The sequence below is a fragment of the Gigantopelta aegis genome, chromosome 10, assembly GCF_016097555.1.
Source record: "Gigantopelta aegis isolate Gae_Host chromosome 10, Gae_host_genome, whole genome shotgun sequence".
NCBI classification, from domain to species: Eukaryota; Metazoa; Mollusca; class Gastropoda; order Neomphalida; family Peltospiridae; genus Gigantopelta; species Gigantopelta aegis.
Window position 1 is genome coordinate 8,822,288 of NC_054708.1, and position 23,525 is coordinate 8,845,812.

Consider the following 23,525-nt stretch of genomic DNA (forward strand, 5'->3'; position numbering starts at 1 on the left):
GCTACTACTAATGCTGCTGCTGCTACTACTAATGCTGCTGCTACTATCAATGCTGCTGCTGCTATTGCTACTGCTGCTGCTGCTACTTCTACCGTTACTGCTGCTACAGTTGTTGCTGCTGTGTTTTAGCATGCACCTTATTATCTATATTGTTTTATTACAGCGGTATGCTGATAACATCTATTTTCATCGTATTCGCATCCTGCGGCAGATTTCAAGCAGCTGAAACTAGTCCAGGTAAATATTGACTTGTGCTTATAAAACAAACACTCGGTTTCACTGGTACTACCACCAAAATGTTTAATAAAACTATCTGCACCTTGTGTCTTTTATTCGTGTTAAGTACCTGGCTATACATTGTGATGTCTCGAAGACATTACAATACCTCAGTACATTTAATCTCTATAATATACAACTGTATAAATAAATAATCACGGACTCAATGGCTATTTGTATACAGAATAAGAAAACAATTCATGAAATAATGTAGACGATACGATAAATCTTCTGTCGAAATTTTCCGTAAAGTTTTGTTATATACGTGTGTGAGTGAGTGAGTGTGTGTGTGTGTGTGTGTGTGTGTGTGTGTGTGTGTGTGTGTGTGTGTGTGTGTGTGTGTGTGTAAAGTTTAGCAATTTGGTAAATGTACTTAAATAAAAGAAAACTTGTCACTTACAAAATAAAATTAGACACTGGATTTAATTGAGGCATCATTTGTCACAGGATATTTTCAATACAAAATGAAATGTGTAATGTCACGTGGTTAAATGATGCTTGAAAAATGTCAGTAACGTGTTTGAGCACCTTGGGCATTACATGCTGACAGCGGTACAACGTCGGATTATGCTTTTGGTGAGACGGTGGATCTCTGGAATAGTGATCGATAGAGATCGATTCACGAGTTAAAGCATGTTTACGGTTGTGGACGTGGTTCTCGCACACCCTACGACGAAACAAATCCCATACCTGCACAGTTGGGAACAAGTCGAGCGATCTTGCAACCCAGTTTAGTGTCTCAATATTGTTCCTCTGAAGAAGTCCAGTCGTTAGTCTGGCTGAATACTGGCGTACCTTGCCCTGTTGGAACAAAATGCCTGGATGCTGCTACATGAACGGAATGACAACTGGTGTGATGATTTTGTCACTTTAATGCTGAGCATTCAGATTCCTATTAATGATGGAAATGATGTTATTTTGTCCGATGTCATGAATTTCTGCCCACACCATGACACTACTACCACCATCACATCGGACACGTCCAGTTCACGAGACGACGTTGTAACACTGTCAATGCCCAAGGTACTCAGACACGTTTCTGACAAATTATTCCGATTTTCGTGTACGGACCCCCAAGCAACATTTAACAACGTGACAGTCACACATTTAATTTTGTATTGAAAATATTGACAAATGATGCCTCAGTTATATATAGATTGTGCTCGTTAGACAAATATAATCTAACAGCCATTCGTGAAGTATTATTATCTAAGTGTATCATAATTTTTTTTGTGTTATTTCTCAGAAAATGTTGACGTCATCATCCTGGGTGCCGGCGTTGCTGGTCTCACCGCCGCAAAGACGTTGTCAGAAAACAACGTCACCGACTTCGTAATCCTTGAAGGCAGCGACCGAATTGGAGGAAGAATAAAACACGGGTTTATAGGATCCACCACCGTTGAGCTGGGTAGTAACTATATCGTTGGAACTACGGGAAACCCCGTGTGGGATCTTGCCTCTGGATACAATCTCTCTGGTGTGGTGACAAACTACGACAACGTGACGGTATTGGACGCATTTGGAACAGATGTTACAAACACCGAAGCCGCAGCTGCTTGGGTTAAATGGAAGAGTGCTATCGGTGTCCTGGGAAAGAAGTATTCTGACATACGAGCTAACAAGATCGAAGATATAGCCGTTGGCGTGGGACTGAAGCTTGGAGGCTGGTATCCCGATTCTCCCGTTAAACGAGCAATACAATGGTATGAGAGTGTGGACTTTTCGTTTGCCCAAATCACCAATCTGGTTTCACTGAAAGAGCGAAATAAATTTCTTCAGCGACTCATCATAGACGGGTCTAACAGTGAATTTTTGGTGAGTGATCCGAGAGGTTACGTACATGTATTTAATGAAATGAAAAATGACTTCTTGGTCAAGGATGACGTTCGTCTGAAGCTGAATGAGGTTGTCACGGTAGTAAAATACGACGACTCGAAGGTGGTCGTCACAACTAGCGCCAACAAGACGTACACCGCGAACTACGCAATCATGACATTTGGCCTCGGGGTCCTGCAACACCGCCTCGTGAAATTCGAACCAGAGCTGCCATTATGGAAAGAAGACAATCTCTTTAGAATCAACGTGGGTCACGCTGCAAATGTACTGGTAGAATGTTCAGAAGAGGCCAGGGCATTCTTTAACAAGAAAGCGTACGCAGTGTATGCAAGCGAGAACTACGGTTTCCATCCCGTTTGGGTCAACATGATGGCTGATGGCCTGCTTCCAAACACCAGCAACATCATTAGCAGCATGCCGACTGGGGAAGAAGCTCAGAGAGTTGAACGTATTGGGGAGTCGGCTCTCAAGTCTGAGATAACCAAACTGTTGCGTGACGTGAACAAGAACCAAAACATCCCTGAACCAACGACCGTCCTGGTGTCTGACTGGTCCAGAAATCCACTCTTCATGGGGTCCATGGCGAGTCTTCCTTCTGGTTTCTCGGAGGACCGAATTCAAGCCGTGAAGGCTCCTGTTGGCAGGCTGTATTTTGCAGGCGAGGCCTACCATGTGATGTTTAGAGGGTTTGTCAGAGGGGCCTACTACTCGGGACGGAACCAAGCCAGACTGATCGTCAAGTGCCGACAGGGATTGTGTACGAAATATGAACCTCCGGAGGGCCAGGAGAACGAGTGTTCGTCATCTCAGTCCGTTCGGATTTATATTCCGTCGGTCTTCATACTAGCATTGTGTACCATTGCCTCGCACATTTATATTTAAACACGACCAACAGACACAGATCCAGAAAGGTTCTGGGGTATACACTCTTCCCTCTAACTTCTAAATGACTAAAACAAATTATATATTTAACATATGAATATAATAAATATTTATTTATTTATTTATTTATTTATTTTAATTTATTTCATTTTAGTGGAAACGATTGCCTATATATAATGCATGTTCGTGTACTTTGGAATGCAGTAAGCGTCCTTCTGTAGAATAATCTTGATTTATTTTTAGTAACGTTCTTCCTGCAAAACATTTATTTATATATCTACAAAACCCGCCACGTTCGTTATTTTGTTTCCTTTTAATGTAGGCCTAATAATATACAAGTAGGTTTGAAAGAAATCCATTACCCTCATTATGATGGGAAAATACTGTTTTTTAATTGTCTGTATTTTTTAGTTTTCTAGCGCCAAAGTTCTTAAGTAATTAATCCTATATTAATATTTATAATACACGAGCGCGCGCCCAAATGTCGCTGAGACGTGCGTTTTAAAACCATGTATCACTGCACAGCTTTTACAGAGATTGTTTTGTAATTGTTTGTTTTTTAAAATTCGTTTCCCGTGCAACGACCAGGTAGTTGCTTTAATAACCCCGAGTTTGCACCCCATGAGGACTTTAAGAAACTGTCCCTACAAATATACACAGGGAGTCATTGTGCAAGATCGCTATTACGAGAGTTTAGTAAATTGGGCTCCTGAGGCATAATTCACAAGGCTTGATTAGGCTCTATTACGTGGCATCGCGACGGCTTTGCAAACCTTTTCACTATGCACCACAATATGGAAAAGCTGCGAGAGGTTTTACTTTCAGTGAATCTCGGCTCCCGGGGCGCCACCATGACGGGGACGTACAGTGCTCACGGTTCAGAGGCCACCATTTACTCTGACATGTCTATATTTAGTAGGCCGGCATACACGCACCCTGCAGGGGTGTAGCCAGAAAATGTTTATCATTACGCATGCGTGCACGAGCGGGGGGATGGTTCGGGGGCCTGCCCCCAAAAAAACCTCAGGACGCCTATAGATGCATTATGAGCTTTTTCTGAGACATTCTTTTTCTATCTTTTTTCGAGTCAATTTTTATAGAACAATTACAGACAGCCTCGACCTATACCTAGATTTTTTCTTTTTGCATTACGCACGTGCGTACTGTGCGTAAGTGGCGCTACGCGTTTGCTCTGTATATAATATATTAGTAATAAGATCAGCAGTTTTCATATATGACATAAAATTTATCATAGAATACAAAGGTTGCATGTACCTGTACACAGAAATGCCCATTAAATGATGTAAAACCATTGGTGTGTCTCCTTTGATGCTGGTGACTGCGATGGTAACAACAAAAGGCTGTAAGAAACCAAAACATGAAACCGTTGTGTGTTTAGGTTGGAAATGTATATGCTGTATCAAACTAATGGAATGTTGGGGGGGGGGGGGTCTGTCAGGGTTTTCGTATTCACGCCCCACATTTCTATATTTGCCCGCCTGTGACAGTTTCGAAATTGTAGAACAGCTAATATAAAATGTCACCAGAAACAGTCTAGAGACATAACCCAGACGCTTTAAATATATTGCAGTCTTCTTGAAACAATATTAATGCTTATTTCACCATGTATAGTCATAGCTCCCCTATATCCCGCCTTAGGTTTTTAAAACTCCAACTGTCCCAGTCAACGGTTGATAATTTTTAAATGGTTGTCCTGTAGCATGTTCAAGATGTCGAGCGCTAGCAAATACTAGCAAGCCTGGTTCTAACTTTAAACGAATGTGATGGAATAAAAAAAATAAAACCCAGTAACATTGTTCGGGAGTGCTCTCCCCCCATGAGCATGCAACCATGCGAGTGACGTTTTGTGTAACTTATTTTTCGTTTGCACTTTAAATTTATAACATAATTATCGGTGACAAAAAATGAAATGGGTTAAATGCTTTTAAATTTAGTTTTGAATAGTATTTTCAGAGGTCTGCTATCTAACATCGCACTGTACCACTGAGTGGCGGATCTGAGTTCTGCTATCTAACATCGCACTGTACCACTGAGTGGCAGATCTGAGTTCTGCTATCTAACATCGCACTGTACCACTGAGTGGCGGATCTGAGTTCTGCTATCTAACACCGCACTATACCACTGAGTGGCCGATCTGAGTTCTGCTATCTAACATCGCACTGTACCACTGAGTGGCGGATCTGAGTTGGGCAGGGGCCCACCACCATCCCTAAAGTTTGCGACAGTTATATTTTTATTTCATTTTTTCATTTTGTTTTTACATTGGGGAATCCGAGGAATCCCCGCGTGTCATTGGGGCCCCACTAAATGGATTTTCTGGATCCGCCACTGCCCATGAGAGGATAGCGTGTCACCCTCCCATGACCAATACTGATATTCACATATGTAATTACATCCCATTAACACAACTTTCAACGCGTCACATAGGTATATGTATAAGATATGCCACAGATATATAATAAACAATTGAAGTCACACACACACACACACACACACGCACAGACACATGCACAGACATACACACATACACACACAGACACACACGCACACACACACATGCACATACACACGCACAGACACACGCACATACACACACACACACAAACACACACACACACACACACACACACACAAACAAACACATACACACAAACAACACCCCTATATAAAAATGCCCAGTACTGATGTGTTGTGAACCATACCAAATCGTATGCATCATGCAGACAGGAAAACCAGTAGAACCGGAATACAGCGACTCGAGTTTCTTTTATTCTTTTTCTGTTCTGAGGGAAAGCTAAGACCTTCTAAATAAGTCAAACAGCAAATCGAGTCTTTTCCCACCCTCATCACTAGAACAAAAGAACAGACTAGGATACTACGCAAGCAGCTGCATTTATCAAACGAGGTACGTATATTATTATATATTGTAATAATAATGCAATTATAAAATCGCCGACAACACTTCTGACACTCGGCGTTTTGGCTGAGGCGAATTCAAAAATTGTTCAGCCATTGAGCAAAACCCGATCTATCACTATTTTGGAGACGATGATAGTAATACTAGGCTGTTCAAGTAATCTTTCAAAGCTTAATTTCATACATATATCTACGACTGTCCAAGCACGAAGTCCTGGGCAGACAACGCAGGCCTAGGTTGAACTGCTGGTTGGGGCGTCAGTCTATATAAGTAGAGCGGCAAGGGCCTTTTTTTGTCCGGCATATGGCTACATTATAGGTCATTTAAAAGCTTATTATGCATGGGCGGATCCAAGGGGGGGGGGGGACCAGGGGGACGCGTCCCCCCAAAAAAATTGTTCAAGTGCCCTCAAAATGTCCAAGTGCCCTTTTTGTTTGTAGAATTTTTTTTTTTTTAAGTAAACAATAATTATATTGTAGATAAATGAAATCAAGATTTTCGTGTACATGCGCAAGCTTGCAGATATGTGTCTGTGTTATTGAGGTTCTAACGCGAGTGACGCCAATTTACTTCATTATTGCTAGTATATTATGACGTAGAACTGTAGGAATTCATATTAATTGTAAATATCAAAACTTGTAGTAAGGTGCCCTTTTGACGAGTCAATGTGCCCTTCTTTTTTGGTCCCCCCCTAAAAATAGTTCCTGGATCCGCCCATGTTATGTCTAGTTATTACAGACCCTGATGTGCTGGCGAAATGTGGTCACGTTTTGGGGAAATGATGTCACCTAACCTCAGTACATTTTTATTTGAAAAACCCATATTTCCAAATAATTGCTATATTTCTTATATTTGTTTTTTCTTTTTATGATCAGCAAAGGTTTCAAAAAGGAAGGAAATGTTTTATTTAACGACGAGGTTTCAAAAAGATGCTAAATAACGTTTAAATTCCAATAATAATGAAAATTATACATTGGTCCCACCATAAAGATTTAATAGAGTATGCACCTCTAAAACTCGACGTGAGTGAATTGATCAAACTGTCGTTGTCAATATTATTTTAAAGACGAATGTATTGTTAAAGGAGGGGACAATTAAGTCATTTGGCCTGGTATGCATATTCAACGATATATAATGCACATTATTGCTTAATATCAACAAGTCTAATCGTATAGTTAATTAATAAAACGGTTAAATGTGACGGCTATTATATATAACGGGGGTGATGGTGCTATGAAATTTTGAATGGCGCAAAGTATTATGCCAAAGAGAAAAAGTGCGCAAATTTGGGTGCAATTTTGAACGGTCAGTCAAAAAGAAAGTTCCAGAGCTAATATAGGTTTTGACATTAGTGAATCGAGAGTAGCTCGTTAATTAGACCTCTATTATACTGTGGTGTCTCCCTAGGTTGCCCATAGGGCCCTTAAAAAGGACCTGACCGCTTATGGTCGTGGCATAACAACTCAGGGGAGACCCGTACAAAGACACACTAAAAGATGTGCCTCTTTTATTATGATCACAGGGTATTGTGTGATAACCGTACGGATATCCCTCAAATCGTAACGCTTTCGTGTGCTCGACTTGGGGGTCCTTCATTTCGTTGTTTTTGTCAGGGAAATGAAGTTTTCTACTGGGATGTATGCGGCCATTGGAACTGATTGAACGCTGGAACGCTTCTCGTTTCGACAGCCTGCACCACCAGGTTGGATTCTTTTTTAGCGAGATTCCTTGCCTCCACGTCATTTCTCCGTCTGACTGTCGACTTGGTTTTTTTTGTGACTCGTATGACGGCCATTCTGCAGAACGCCACGGTTGTTCGCGTTTAGTCTCTACATGTCCGAGCCTGTCCTAGCAGCACTGGAAGATTGACCGCCCCACTCTAAGAAGAAATAGGAAGCGGGGTCGGCCCCTACTACTCTTTTTCTAGACTTTACCTTGCTTTATAGTGATACCATCTCGTATCCTCCGGAGTCGGGCCCGTCCGCACCACTATACCAACCCATGACGACTGGACTATACCCTAGTCTGATACTCTCTCTCGTTCAGACGGATCCGGCTTCTCAAGATCTGTATTTCAGCACAGCACTACACCTTCAACGTCTATCGACTGTCAATCTAGGGGTTTTCTTGACGGGATGCAACCCATCTCGTCCCTTTAAGCTGTGCACCCAAACGGCCTTAACGAGGCCACTCGCGTGAACTAATCGATCGGACTTTAAACTTTTAGATCTGCGTTCAACATTTTTTGTCGAAATTACTTCTTTTTTTAAAAATATTATTAAATAGTCCGATCCCTCTTCTTTTTCTTATTTAATTTTGGACTGTCCTTCTAAAATGCTCCAAATTATATAAATATTCGGCCGAGCAGTCAATTCTTTTTATTTTTGGCTTGTAACCTTTTTTTTTTTTTTTTTTAATTCTATTAACTTTTTTACTAATTGCTATTTTCAAAATTCTGCCCATTTGCAACCCCCCCCCCCCCCCCCCCCCCCCCCCCCCCCCCCCCCCCCCACCCCCCCCCCCCCCCCCCCCTTCCATCCCGAGTCAGGCCACCGATTTTATCGGAGGTCGGACTCGGGATGGGCGTGTTCGAAACCCTAGTGGTATATGGGCATGTTAAACTAGTTATCATCATCATCATCAAATCGTAATAGCCATTATCAGCCGTCCTGCTATATTACTGTAAGTAATTCTGTAAAACCCTTGATTAAGTAGACTTTCCCATCTAAAATCACAAAACTGACCAATTACTTCGTCCCAAAGAAAAGCAAAGTATCACTTGGGTATCGTGAGTGGTCGTTTTTGCTCGAACGTACCCTACCAATAGGCCTAATAATATGCATTTTTTCTTTGGATTTAAAAAAAGAGAAAAATACTATAACTTCATTTCGTTCTATTGATGCAAATTGAAATATATTTAGCTAAATAGTTTATTATACTATCAAGTTATTTATGTTGTTTTACAAGTCAGGTTGATGAAAGCGAAGCGCCTTGTCGTAAATTAGAGCGTTTGTTTACACTGTGCATAGAGGAGATGGACTGAGCTGACGTCACTTCGCCCCAAGCTATACCACCGAACGTCACAAAAACGAAACAAAATGGCTGCCCCCCCCCCCCCCCCCCTCCCCCAGTTAGCAAAGAATAATCATGTTTTTCTTTTATTAACTCTAAAATTACGCGTTTTTCATTTGTTAAAGTGTCAATATGTGTTGGTGGTCCGGGTATGCATCTTTCCAACACATAAGGGTCTTGTTTGAGTTGACCCTACCTTTAATAATGTCAATCAAACGAAGCGCGCATGTCTCGGGTGGTTTGGGCTGTCGAGGACTAAGGTGATAAGTACAGAATAATAGATCGCCGACAAAGCGGAATGAAATGATCCTGTGTTTGGGTGTCGGTGTTTGTATGCAGGGAGAAATTTTGTTCCCCATATTGTATTCTTTCTATATTAATGATCTAGAAAATGAATTTATTTGTAGTTCATGTTCTGATTATGAGTTAAGGACTTAAGCCTTTTTCTATTATTATATGCTGATGATATGGTTATTTTTGCTAAAAGCGTTGAAGGTCTCAAAACAATGTTAAATACGTTACACCAATATAATACAAAATTGAGTCTCTGTCTCAATATTGCAAAAACTAAGATTGTAGTGTTTAGAAACGGTGGTACTATAAAAGATTATGAGAGGTGGTATTACAATGGTGTTTTGCTTGATAATGTAGATCAGTTCACTTATTTAGGCTTAACTTTTAATTATAATTGTAAATTCACACCTGCTATTAAAATCATTACAGACCAAGGTCGAAAAGCTATGTATGCACTTAAAAGAAATACTAAACATCTAATGTTGAATTTAATAACGTCTTTATCCTTGTTTAATACGTAATTTCAAGTATTTTGTATTACTGTTATGGGGATACTATAAAGCTAACTCAATAGAAAAGTTACATTTAGATTTTTGTAAGGATATTTTAAAAGTTAAAGGCTCCACAACTAATATTATGGTATATTTTGAACTAGGTATTTATCCACTGTCCTATGTACGCAACTATCGTATGCTAAAATATTGGTTCAAATTACTTAAAACAAATAACTGTATATTGCATGCTGCTTATGATGAACTCAGGTCTAAGTGTGAAAAGGATAATAATTGGGCAACTCATATAAAACAACTATTGTGCTCCCTAGGATTTTACGATTTGTGGTTAAACCAGGATTCACTAGCAAATGCTAAGTTTTATTTACCTGTATTATGGCAGAGAATTATAGATCAGTACAAGCAAAATCTTACAGGCATATTACAAACGTCGACTAAATGTTCTTATCTTTATAAATTCTTAGTAAAGGATATGATTTTACAGAACTATCTTACGAAATCTATTCCAGATTTGTATAAAAGGTGCATCACAAAAATTCGTTTGTCTTCACATAGGTTAGCTATTGAAGTTGGACGTTATAATAATGTTGATAGAATTAATAGTCTGCGTATTTTGTCAACTGGGGGAGGTTGAAGATGAGTTTCATTGTATATTATGCTGTCCATATTTTAACGATTTAAGAGTTTTATATATTAAAACATATTTTAGGATGCGTCGATCTATGTTCAAATTAATACAGTTACTAAGTACAAATAATATTAAAGATTTGTGTAATTTAGGTAAATATCTATGGAAAGTATTCAAAAAACGTGAAGCATATTTTATTGTTACTTAGAGACAAAGTCGAATTACACTTATTCTATTATATTCTCCTTTCATTGATTGTAATAATGCTATGTTTATATTGTTATTCTTATTTTACACCTTTCATTCGTCTTTCAACATGTTATTTGTAATTACAACTGATGAGCAGTTACTGCTCAAAGTTTGAATAAAGAATTGACTTGTACGTGGTCATTCCCAGTCTGGAGCTCCACGCGGTAAGACGTGTTTGTTTCGCTTGTGCACACTGCACGTGCTTTCGTGTGCTCGACTTGGGGGTCCTTCATTTCGTTGTTTTTGTCAGCGAAATGAAGTTTTATACTGGGATGTATGCGGCCATTGGAACTGATTGAACGCTGGAACGCTTCTCGTTTCGGCAGTCTGCACCACCAGGTTGGATTCTTTTTCAGCGAGATTTCTCGCCTCCACGTCATTTCTCCGTCTGACTTGTTTTTTCGTGACTCTATGACGACCATTCTGCAGAACGCCACGGTTGTTCGCGTTTAGTCTCTACATGTCCGAGCCTGTCCTACCAGCACTGGAAGATTGACCGCCCCACTCTAAGAAGAAATAGGAAGCGGGGTCGGCCCCTACTACTCTTTTTCTAGACTTTACATTGTTTTATAATGATACCATCTCGTATCCTTCGGAGTCGGGCCCGTCCGCACCACTATACCAACCCATGACGACTGGACTATACTCTAGTCTGATACTCTACTCGTTCAGACGGATCCGGCTTCTCAAGATCTGTATTTCAGCACAGCACTACACCTTCAACGTCTATCGACTGTCAATCTAGGGGTTTTCTTGACGGGATGCAACCCATCTCGTCCCTTTAAGCTGTGCACCCAAACGGCCTTAACGAGGCCACTCGCGTGGACATATCGATCGGACTTTAAACGTTTAGATCTGCGTTCAAAATTTTATGTCGAAATTACTTTTTTTGTAATATTATTAAATAGTCCGATCCTCTCTTCTTTCTCTTAATTAATTTTGGACTGTCCTTCTAAAATGCTCCAAATTATTTAAATATTCGGCCGAGAAGTCAATTCTTTTTTATTTTTGGCTTGTAACCTTTTTATTTTTTTATTTATTCTATTAACGTTTTTACTAATTGCTATTTTCAAAATTCTGCCCATTTTCAACACACCCCCCCCCCCCCCCCCCCCCCATCACGAATCAGGCCACCGATCTTATCGGAGGTCGGACTCGGGATGGGCGTGTTCGAAACCCTAGTGGTATATGGGCACGTTAAACTAGTTATCATCATCATCATGTACGTGGTGGAGAGCCTCGCTACGTAATACGTAATTACAGACACAGTCAGGTTAACTTCAAAGAGCATTGGTAATGATTGTTAGCGCTGTTTGTTTATGCTCTCAAAGGCGTGAATGGTGTCAAACTTTAGCTTTTCTAGTTATTTATCAGTTAATTTTTATAAATTACCAGTCATTTAGTTATGTTAAAAAAAAAAATGTAGATCGAGCAATCTGGGGAAGGACCCGGTAACGTGGGGATAGCCAGATCCGTTTTAAAAAGTTCTGCTTTTTTGTCATGCATGCAATCTCGCGTAGGGCCCAGAAATGGGGGATGGGGGTGGGGGGTGGGGGGGGTGTTGGCCAGATTGGAAAAATAAAATAGAGGTGCGAAGCGTAAATAATTTTGTGTAAAACAAATGTACTTAGTGTTATTCGGCATTCAGTGTTTTATTTGTTAGTTATGTTCCGCCATGTTTTGACATCTGTAAAATACGTCAACGTTTATTATATCATTTACTTTCTGTTATTTATATATGCATGTAAATGCCTTCTTTTTTCGTTTTATTTTTCTGTCAGTATATACATGTAACCTATATACCCAAGCATATATTTCAAATTCATCTGGGTTATCTTTTTTTGTTTTGTTATTTACTTACTTTTGCAATCAACCTAATTAAAATTAGCTCCACTATTACATGTGGATCTAACAGCAGCCGTTGGATCTCATGTCCAGTTGACCTTTCATTCGACCAATCAAAACCTTACTTGCAAAATCATGCCAGTGACGTGAAAAGAATTTGAAAACATTCGGAATTATGCCGAAGGTATACGAAATGATTCGGGTGAATTACGAAGTATACCAGAAACTAATTTCACCGCCGTGATATAAAATCTTAATGTTGAACTTTCGTTTCAAGACCCGTGATAGTATAACCATAACATCTATTTCTTCTAGTACACAATCCAGAATTTATTACTGCACTTTTACCCCCGTTTTTTTAATGTTGAAATAGGCCAACAAGTTCGTCTATTGCCTAAGCGGCAATCTAATTGAATTGGAGCTCGGCTATATGAACCACAAACGTAACAGCCGAGGACTGCGTATATAATACCCCCTTCACATACACGGATTTTTCTTACGAGTCCTTACGGATCGCCCAAATCCACGGATCCTTACGATTTGGCCACTTTTACGACCGATTTAAGAGTTGTTACGAGTTATTACGAGCTATTTACGGTTTATTACGGATTATTACGAGTTATTACGATGTATTTACGGCAAAATTCCACGATTTGTTACGAGTTGTCACGGATAACTACGAGCAACGTACGGGCATTTTACGAACTTTTTACGGATTGTTACGAGTATATTACGGAATGTTACTATTCATTGAAGCTTTTACGTGTTAGTTACGACCTGTTTACGTGTTGTTACGAATAGTTACGAGTTAGTTACGAGTATTTACGAGTCCTTACGATTTTTTGCCAAAAAATATATAAATCCTGCAAATCTCAATGTATCATCATTCGACAACTGACATCCAGAGAGACAACATGGCATATGAGAGAAACAGATTGCAGTTGTATCAACAATTTCTACAATTGCTCCTTCAACTAGCCCAGAGAGAAGAGGACGAGGCCCAGCAGCTACCAGATATTCCTCCACCGAGATGCTTGTAGATATTGTAGAGTAGATATGCAGAGATGTAACTTCTATGACTTCTTGAAAGCAACTGAAAATGAAGTGTTCGATTTTGCAGCTTTTATACCTTTCCCTAAATCGTAAACAATATGTAAGAATACGTAAAGTATACGTATCTATTCGTAAAGTACTCGTAACTACACGTAAAAGTGCTCGTACACGTCGTAAAGTGCCATCGTAACAACTGAACGTAACAATCCGGCCGTAAAGCCATCGAACATGGGAATATAATTATAAATAATAACACAATAAAGCTATGACCCGAAAGTATTCATAATATGTTTACAAAATATCGCAAAGAACACGTAAGCGATAATATTTCGTATAATTGAAGTCCGTAAAATATGGGCATGTAAAAATAATCCGTAAATAAAACACACAATCGTAAATGGTTTACGTATCCACTACCTGTCTCTATTGGACATTGTGGTTTGAACTCTAACAAAAAATTGTAATTTTCGAGTATACTGCATTTACAAGGATTCGAATGCGCACAGAACAGTAAGCACTCGTAATAATCCGTAAATAATCCGGATGGTAAATCGTAAACTAACCGTAACAAATCGTGTTACGAGCGGTTTACGATTCTTGCGAGCAGTTACGGATTGTTACGAGCGGTTTATTTACGGAAAAATCAACCCGTGGACAATCGTAAGAAGATTTTTGACATGTCAAAAAAATTGCCTCTCCTTTCACGGATCCTTAAGAGTGTCTGCGAGTTGTTTACGGATACCAGCGAGTTATTTACGGATGCTTGCGATTGACTACGAGTTGGCGATCCGTAAGGACTCGTAAGAAAAATCCGTGTATGTGAAGGGGGTATAACCTTAATGCAAAATGGTTACGATTATTATTTAATCTCTTTGCCATAGAAATAAATCAACGTGCGGCCGTACAGTGTTAAAATAACTATCATTATGTTAAACACCAGTAATTTAAAATGTACTAAGGTCTCAAAGTTTCTTTTCATACAATCTAAAAACACCACCCATTAAAATGAATAATATGGTGGTATATTTAGGACACACACACACACTATTTTTTTACTTTTAAAAATATTAAACTTCAACTTATATCTCGAAATCTGGACTTGTTTTGTCAAGTGCTTAATTTATTATCTTGAAATGTCAGCATATTATCTCAAGATTTTGATTATAATGTCAAGCTCTCGACCTTTTATCATGACTATATGCCACTGAAGGTACGTACGCATTGACAGGACATACGTATAGCATTCGACAATACAATTTGAAAGATGAAGATAATATGTTCAGCCCTCAACATCAATATAATTAGTGGAGATTTCAACATTAACATTATCTGCGCGTGGAAAGGTACATTTTCATATCTACACTTTTGTAATTTGACGTCATCAAAAAACTTTTAAGTTACAAGTAAACATCGATCGACTTTTTTTTCTTTTTTTCTGCGCATGCTGAATGCACACTGACTTACTCAGCCGACTGAGTTAAACCCTGTCCGCGCCCAGCCAAAAAGAGAATTGCAAAAGACAGACATACTTGATGATGAGAGGTAAACTGTTGAGCGCTCTAAATAATAAATCAATAGCACGAGATAATGAAGATTTCAGGCGCAAAACGCGATATAAACCATTTTCTTTCTCTTTTTTTTTTTTAGTTAAAGCCATTATTGTATGTCAGTAAGGGCTAATCGTAGGCCCGCTGATTTGCCGCAAAACGCGATTGATCCTTATGAAATTGTATTGGGTAAATCCCTTTTTTTTTATTTTTTTAATCAAAACGCGATATACGCCAATTAAAAAAAATCACTTTTACTGAAAATGAATTTTTTTTGGATATATTACGTTTTGCGCCTAAACTCTTCATTTAAGAATTGACCACAATTATTTTTTGGTTCATGCAAGTAAGAACCGAAAAAAAAAGTCAGCAATTTCAAATTGAAATATGTTTATCTGTTGTTCTATGCTCTCTGTGTATAGACTGCACATGTATTTAAGCACTATTAAATGTACATGCATCAACACTGTAAATGTCATGAATGTTCTAACAATAAAATTATAGTCCAGCATCCAACAGATTTAAGATTAATTTTTTGAAATATTGCCTAATTATCAAAAACATCTTGTGCCAACATCTCATATTGTTTAGAACAAGCTAAACTATATTACCATGGGGACTACACTGAAAGGAAGTTATGGCCCCTTGAATGGACTTTGGACCCCATGTGGAGGAAACTGCAGCCCCCCAACCCCAATTCAGAGCATCCTGCATGAATATCTAAAATCGAAGAAATTTAAGTTTATCCATTAGATCTCGGATTTCCCTCCATTTCCAAGATCCATTAAGATGTAAGTATCAGAAAATCTCCAGTAGGTAACTGACAAACAAAAGAACTAATTGATCCTTATTACTTATATATGTAATTAGTATTGATAATTATTTTTAAGATTAATTACTATCTGTGGTCTGTAGGCCTACTGGCACACTTATGTGTGTACATTTACATCCTTATTGATGAAGTGAAGAATGTTTGTACTTTAAAATTTTGAGTCTACATCATGCCATTGAGCAAGTCATTATGGTAAGATTGCTAAATAATAATATGTTTATTCACCATAGGTACTGCATCACAATTTGACACTTATTTTCTAAGGTTTCAAGCATAGGCCTGTACCGTAAGCAGCAGAGAATCCAACTGAAAAAAGTTACTTATAGCATTTAGTGATAGGCCTACAATGTAGTACATGTATAAATAATGAAGGGTAAAACTAATTTTTTTAATGGATAAAGAATGTTAAAAAATGGAATTGTCACAATTCAGCAATAAATGGCAGAAAAATAGTCATATATATGGAACTTTTTTAAAATGCCAAACAAATGCTATTTCATTGTACATAGTTAAATAGATGGCAGGGGCGGTACGTAGTCCTGTGGTAAAGCACTCACTTGGTGCGCTGACAAGTCTGGGAATGATCCCTGTCAGTGGGCTATTTTTTGCTCCATCCAGTGCACTACAATTGGTATATCAAAGGCCATGGTATGTGCTATTCTGTCTCTGGGATGGTGCATATAAAAGATCAATTGCTACTAATTGAAAAACGTAATGGGTTTCCTCTCTAAGACTATTATGTCAAAATTACAAAATGTTTGACGTCCAATAGCCAATGATTAATAAATCAATGAGCTCTAGTTAAACAAAACCCTGCAGTACCATCGTTTTGTCCCATTATCAGTCTACAATGCAGATTTTCAAACTGAGTTTACAATCCAATCCACCCATTGGTACAAATTCAAAATACTAGCAATTTCGATGATAGTAATGACGATTCACAAATTCCACTAGAAATAAAGGCGCAAAACTTTGTCTGCAGCCTCTATGATGGTATTCCTTGGAGTGGTTTGGTGGATGAAGTTTCAGAGGAATTTGGAGACTATAACGTCAAGTTCATGCACCCTTATGGACCCTCAAGGCAGTTCCACTGGCCGTCAAAAGCAGACAAGTTTGGGTTCCAGAAAGGGATATACTTTGTGTTATAAACACCCCATCCTTGACATCATCTTCATCCAGGAATTACAGTATCTGCCAAAATTATCTCGTCAGAATTTCCAAAGTCTGTTCAACATGGATAGTTAAAGACTAGAAAGCTTGTGACTTCAGTCAAGTAGTCAGACTCCTCAAATAAACAGAAATACAATAATATATAAAATTAACAAAAGATGAAGAAAACTACCAGTAGTGATTTATAGATTCTATTTTCCTTAATCAATTGGTTGCCTGGTTGCCACACTATATTGTATCATTAACATTCATGACATTTACAGTGTTGACGCATATACATTTAATAGTGAAATGCATGCAGTCTATACAGAGAGCATAGAACAACAGCAGGTAAACATATTTCAATCTGAAATTGCTGACTAATGAAACATTTTCCACCTCCAATTTTTGTATATGTTATAGATAACATGTTGGGCTATAATTTTAATCAAAGGTCATCTCAAAGTCACGTGTCCCACAAAGTCAATTTCAAGGTCAAAATATAGGTCAAAAGGTCATCAGCCCAAAAGTATTCCTTGTAATTCCCCCTTTCCAATGATACCTCATTTGTCAAAATTGGACCATTGGTTGCTGAGTTATGACAATTTAAAAAAGGGCGGCCACGCCATTTTTTGACAAAATTTAAAAAAAAGAAAAGGCCATAACTTGGAAACTGTTGGTCCGATTAAGCTGAAACTTGGAATTTCAGGTGTTTTGGCCAAAATAACCTTATATACCAAATTTCATTGAAATTGGAGCGGATAGGGTTTAACCCATTGGGTGATCTGACATGGAATGACCCTTCTTCGAGATATGAACGAAAAAAGTAAGCACCTCTGGACCAATCAGATTGCCGTAAAGTGTATAGACGCAAAGCAAATTAAATTATATATACACACACTGGTTATAGGCCATGGAATGTGCTTTCCTGTCTGTGAGAAAGTGCATATATAAAATATGGTATGTGCTTTCCTGTCTGTGGGAAAGTGCATATATAAAATATGGTATGTGCTTTCCTGTCTGTGGGAAAGTGCATATATAAAAGATCCATTGCTGCATTAAAAACAAATGTACCGGGTTTCCTCTGATGACTACGTGTCAGAATTAACACATGTTTGACAACCAATGTGCTCTAGTGGTATCGTTAAAAAAAAAAATAATAATAATCAAACCAGACAGATTTAGTTCTTTAAAAAATAAATTGAACACCTGGAGTTATATATATTGCAGTTGAGCAGTCGCATAACCCGACCCGTACGTATTGGTATGGTCCGCGGTACGGTGGCCGCATAAATAGTCTCGCTCGATATTTTTAGAATTTGTATGCTCCCACATAACGTTATAAAAGGCCAAGTATGATTGGCCGATATTTAAGTTATTGTTTCCTGCCCCGGAACCAGCCACTGACGATGTCAGAGACTGGATCCGAGGTTGGCGTGCCTGAACCTTCAAGGATATGGGCACGTTAATAGAGTTCCCAATCCTAATCCCAATAAATTATTATTTACAGACGAAATGTCACTTGGACATGGGAGTTCACGCAATGCTGTTAGATCTACTGATATACCAGTAGAGCTAATTTTAATCAGATTGTTTTGCAATATACGCAAAATGAATGTACCACAGGCGTCGACGATGCCAACAGCTGGAGTGGGGTGGGGTGGGGTGTAGTGACAGTGATATATTAATTCGCCTTTCAACTGGGGATGTATAGATTTCAGAGTTCAGAGGTAGGCAGGGAATATTAAACGAAAAGTAAAAAGTAAAGTTTGTTTTATTTAACGACGCCGCTAGAGCACATTGATTTTGTATCTTATCATCGGCTATTGGACGTCAAACATATGGTCATTCTGACACTGTTTTTTTTAGAGGAAACCCGCTGTCGCCACATAGGCTACTCTTTTTACGACAGGCAGCAAGGGATCTTTTATTTGCGCTTCCCACAGGCAGGATAGCACAAACCATGGCCTTTGTTGAACCAGTTATGGATCACTGGTCGGTGCAAGTGGTTTACACCTACCCATTGAGCCTTGCGGAGCACTCACTCAGGGTTTGGAGTCTATATCTGGATTAAAAATCCCATGCCTGGACTGGGATCCGAACCCAGTACCTACCAGCCTGTAGACCGATGGCCTGCCACGACGCCACCGAGGCCGGTATATTAAACGAAGTCAACCAGCTGCAATGCAGTTTTAAATTTGTACTCTTATATATTAATTTCGAAAACTGGAACTCCCTGAAACTCGGACTATTTCCTCGTCCCCTTGAAGATCGAGTTATCGAAGGTTGACTGTGTGTGTGTGTGTGTGTGTGTGTGTGTGTGTCTCTCTCTCTCTCTCTCTCTCTCTCTCTCTCTCTCTCTCTCTCTCTCTCTCTATATATATATATATATATATATATATATATATATATATATATATAGATAGATAGATAGATAGATAGATAGATAGATAGATAGATATTAAAATTGTACATGTATCCTAGTAATGATAAAGCAACAAAAACACAAAATCAACTACAGATACCAAAAGCAGGGACAAAACACAATCTTGTATTTATTTGAAAGCCTATTAGCATGTAAATGATTTGCCATTATATTTTTATTACAGAAGTATGCTTATATATTTTCTAACCCTGGCGACGTGCTGTGGGGGATTCCAGGCAGCAGAAACTAACTCAGGTAAACATCAATTTAACAAAAATGTTAAATGGTAATCACTCAAGGTTCAAAACGTGCTATAAATATTGAAATACTGTACACAGTACACGTGCAGTAACGACCGCACGCGTAGCTATGTCGAATTATACATTTCAAATCAAAACCAAAAATAATAATTTAAAAAATAATATAATAAAAAAGGAGAGACCATTGTTATTCAACAGCGCCTCAACACGTTTTAAAGTACGACTATAGTCCGTCCTATCCTCCAACAAAAATGTGGGGTTTTTTTTTAAAAATAAATAATTTTCAGTTTGGTTTGACGTAAGAAGAAAAATAAAAGTGTTTTGGAAATAATAATAACACCCCCCTTCCAATTTGTGTAATTTAGAATACAATCGGCTCAAAAATAAAGAACTTGTAGTAAATTCCATAATATGAAAAAAGGCGTTTCCTGTGGGAAGGACTCTAGATGCGGTCATTTCTATATTTGGGCAACAGAGAGAAAGAGAGGAACAGCGCGTGTGCAGGGATTGTTAGCAAGTGATGTTTATAGAGGGTCACTTCATGCTCCCTCTGTAAGATATATTGAAAACAAAAAGAAAATTAGCTTGAACAGGGAGAATTTCGACTCCTGAAATCCACTGCCGCCACATATGCTACAAGTAACGATAAATCTGCTGGAGATATTGTATATGTACTTTCGCATAGACAGGGTAGTTCTACAGCCTTTGGTAGACTAGTCGTAAAACTCTTGTTGGGGTGGGGGAAGCAGATTCCACCGAGGGCGTTCGACCCTGCGATCCATCGCGCCTCAGTTGAACGCTTTAACACAGAGATATCCCTTGCCCTCATTTCAGAATAAAGTTCATGTAGCTGAGATAAAAGAAAGAAAAGAAGACGACATGTCTCGATACAAAGACCAAGTCGTCAGATTGAGGCTTCCAAGTGCTAGGGGGAGGAACGTAGCTCAGTGGTACAGCGCTCGCTTGCTGCGCGGTCGGTCTGAGATAGATCCCCGTCAGTGGGCCCATTGGGCTATTTCTCGTTCCAGCCAGTGCACCACGACTGGTATACCAAAGGCCGTGGTATGTGCTATCCTGTCGGTGGGATGGTACACAAAAGAGTAGCCCATGAAGTGGCTACAGCGGGTTTCGTCTCTCAATATCTGTGTGGTCCTTTACCATATGTCCGACGCCATATAACCGTAAATAAAATGTGTTGAGTGCGTCGTTAAATAAAACATTTCCTTCCTTCCTTCCAAGTGCTAGATGCTTAACTCAGGACAGCTTTTTAACATGGGAGTGAAGCCGCTGCCGAATACAAATATATATTATGTAAGACCACTTAACACACTTTTAACTTAAGTGGGGTCAGTCAATTTTAGATATTTTACCGTCATTGCACTTCATATCAATTTTTGATAGGTACAATTGTTTAATCATATGTTTTTTATTCTTCAAATACGATCAGATGCATTGGTAATCATCAAACTGAAAAAAACAACGATGAAGCGATACTGACCTTAATAATTAGATCGTAATACTTTAAAAGGGAGATAATATAATCATGAACTTGTTCACAAAAGTTTTAATATAATTTCTATATTTTCACTGTCATTAAAATACAGTGAAAATATGACTATTCAACGAATATCACTTTCATGTTTTTTGTAGATCTATATATTTCATATATAGCTATGTATATAATAAATATATTTATGCTACACTATACGAAAATCCCATATTATCCCATTACATGTAATGTGCATGTTTATGGTTTCTAATTATCAGAATTAGCAATATACTAAATGTGTATGCTTTTTAATTCTCAGAGAATGTTGACGTCATCATTCTGGGTGCCGGCGTTGCTGGTATCACCGCCGCCAAGACGCTGTCAGAAAACAACCTCAATGACTTCGTAATCCTAGAAGGCAGCGACCGGATTGGAGGAAGAATAAAACATGGAATTATTGGATCCAACACAGTCGAGTTAGGAAGTTCCTTCATTATTGGCACGAAGGGAAATCCAGTATGGGATTTGGCATCTAAATATAATCTGTCTGGCAAAGTCGCCAACTACGACAATGTGGCCGCAGTGAACGAGGTTGGCACAGATGTCACAGCGACCGAGGCAGAGAAGGCTTGGAATAAATGGGCAAGTGTTGATCTTGGGTTGGATAAGAAATTTGAAGATATCAAGGCAAACAAAATTGAAGATATGACCTTAGCCGTGGGACTGAAGCTTGGCGGCTGGTATCCGGATTCCCCTGTCAAACGAGCAGTAGAATGGTTTGAAGATGTAGATTTCGCCTTTTTTCAAAACGCCGATACGATTTCCTTGAAATATCAAAAGATGTTTCGAAAGCAACTTAAAACAGATGGGTCTGCCAGTGAATTTTTGGTGAGTGATCCGAGAGGTTACGTGCATATATTTAATGAAATGAAAGATGACGTTCGTCTGAAGCTGAATGAGGTTGTCACGGTAGTAAAATACAACGATTCGAAGGTGGTCGTCACAACTAGCGCCAACAAGATGTACACCGCGAACTACGCAATCATGACATTTGGCCTCGGGGTCCTGCAACACCGCCTCGTGAAATTCGAACCAGAGCTGCCATTATGGAAAGAAGATAGTCTGTTTAGAATCAACGTGGGACACGCAGCAAACGTGTTGGTAGAATGTTCAGAAGAGGCCAGTGCATTCTTTAACGATGAAGATTTTGCTCTGTACGCTAGTGGAAACTACGGTTTCTATCCCGTTTGGATCAACATGATGTCTGATGGCCTGCTTCTGAATACCAGCAACATCATCAGCAGCATGCCGACTGGGGAAGAAGCTCAGAGAGTCGAACGTATCGGGGAGTCGGCTCTCAAGTCTGAGATAACCAAACTGTTGCGTGACGTGAACAAGAACCAAAACATCCCTGAACCAACGACCGTCCTGGTGTCTGACTGGTCCAGAAATCCACTCTTCATGGGGTCCATGGCGAGTCTTCCAGTCGGGTTCTCAGAGGATCAGATTAAAGCAGTGCAAGCTCCAGTAGGTAGATTGTACTTTGCAGGCGAGGCCTACCATGGCGTGTACACCGGGTTTGTACAGGGAGCCTTACACTCTGGAAGGGATCAAGCCGAAGATGTCTTGAAGTGTCGACAAGGGTCCTGCAAGAAATATGAACCACCTAAGAAACCAGAACCTAATTGTCCAACGTCCTTGTCCGTGCAGCTAAAGATTCCGTCTCTCTTTGTACTGGCATCGTGCATCATTATGTCGTACATTTATCTATAGAAACTGTAGCCGAAGAAAGTTTTTTTCTTGATATATACGTTCATGTATATACTAAACTTCAGTGAAAACGCACTTGGCAGATCAGTATTTTAAAAAGGATATGAGAAGAAATAATAATAATAACACATTTAACTAGGTTTGTATAAATGAATGTATTCTGGTAGGCAGCAAATAACTCAAAAATTGTGTACAAGCATTAGAGTTATTGCGTATTTCATACATGTGATAGCAATTATAAATGAGAATTGGGTGGCGCGTTTTGAATGAAGTTAAGATAGTATTCTGCTTAGCCATTTAGTGAGTTAATTGTCATTGCGCCTGTATAATGCTTAGTTATGTTGTTGTTTTTTGGGGGGTTTTCTTATAAATATTTTAATTTTATTATTATTATTATTATTATTATTATTATTATTAATTGTTTTTAACAAAGTGGTAATGTATGATACAGTAAAGTTCATTATATAA

At 38.9% G+C, this 23,525-nt stretch overlaps 2 protein-coding genes across 2 annotated transcripts; both read left to right on the forward strand.

Annotated features, from left to right (window-relative positions):
• The first annotated feature begins 1,090 nt into the window (after window positions 1-1,090).
• LOC121382946 (polyamine oxidase 1-like) lies at window positions 1,091-2,994 on the forward strand. Its single transcript, XM_041512634.1, has 2 exons — window positions 1,091-1,127; window positions 1,523-2,994. The coding sequence occupies exons 1-2, from the start codon at window positions 1,091-1,093 to the stop codon at window positions 2,992-2,994; spliced, it is 1,509 nt and encodes a 502-aa protein (XP_041368568.1).
• Window positions 2,995-5,806: 2,812 nt separating this feature from the next.
• LOC121384616 (polyamine oxidase 6-like) lies at window positions 5,807-23,525 on the forward strand. The gene is made up of 3 exons (XM_041515077.1): window positions 5,807-5,920; window positions 19,723-19,793; window positions 21,607-23,525. The coding sequence occupies exons 2-3, from the start codon at window positions 19,727-19,729 to the stop codon at window positions 23,058-23,060; spliced, it is 1,521 nt and encodes a 506-aa protein (XP_041371011.1). The 5' UTR covers window positions 5,807-5,920; window positions 19,723-19,726; the 3' UTR covers window positions 23,061-23,525.

What these genes read in the sequence shown, in the direction of transcription:
- LOC121384616 (XM_041515077.1), top strand. Translation starts at nt 19,727, where the DNA reads ATGCTTATATATTTTCTAACCCTGGCGACGTGCTGTGGGGGATTCCAG. An exon ending in GGCAGCAGAAACTAACTCAG is followed by an intron (nt 19,794 to 21,606) that starts GTAAACATCAAT and finishes TTTAATTCTCAG; the next exon opens with AGAATGTTGACGTCATCATT.
- LOC121382946 (XM_041512634.1), top strand. Translation starts at nt 1,091, where the DNA reads ATGCCTGGATGCTGCTACATGAACGGAATGACAACTG. An exon ending in CATGAACGGAATGACAACTG is followed by an intron (nt 1,128 to 1,522) that starts GTGTGATGATTT and finishes GTTATTTCTCAG; the next exon opens with AAAATGTTGACGTCATCATC.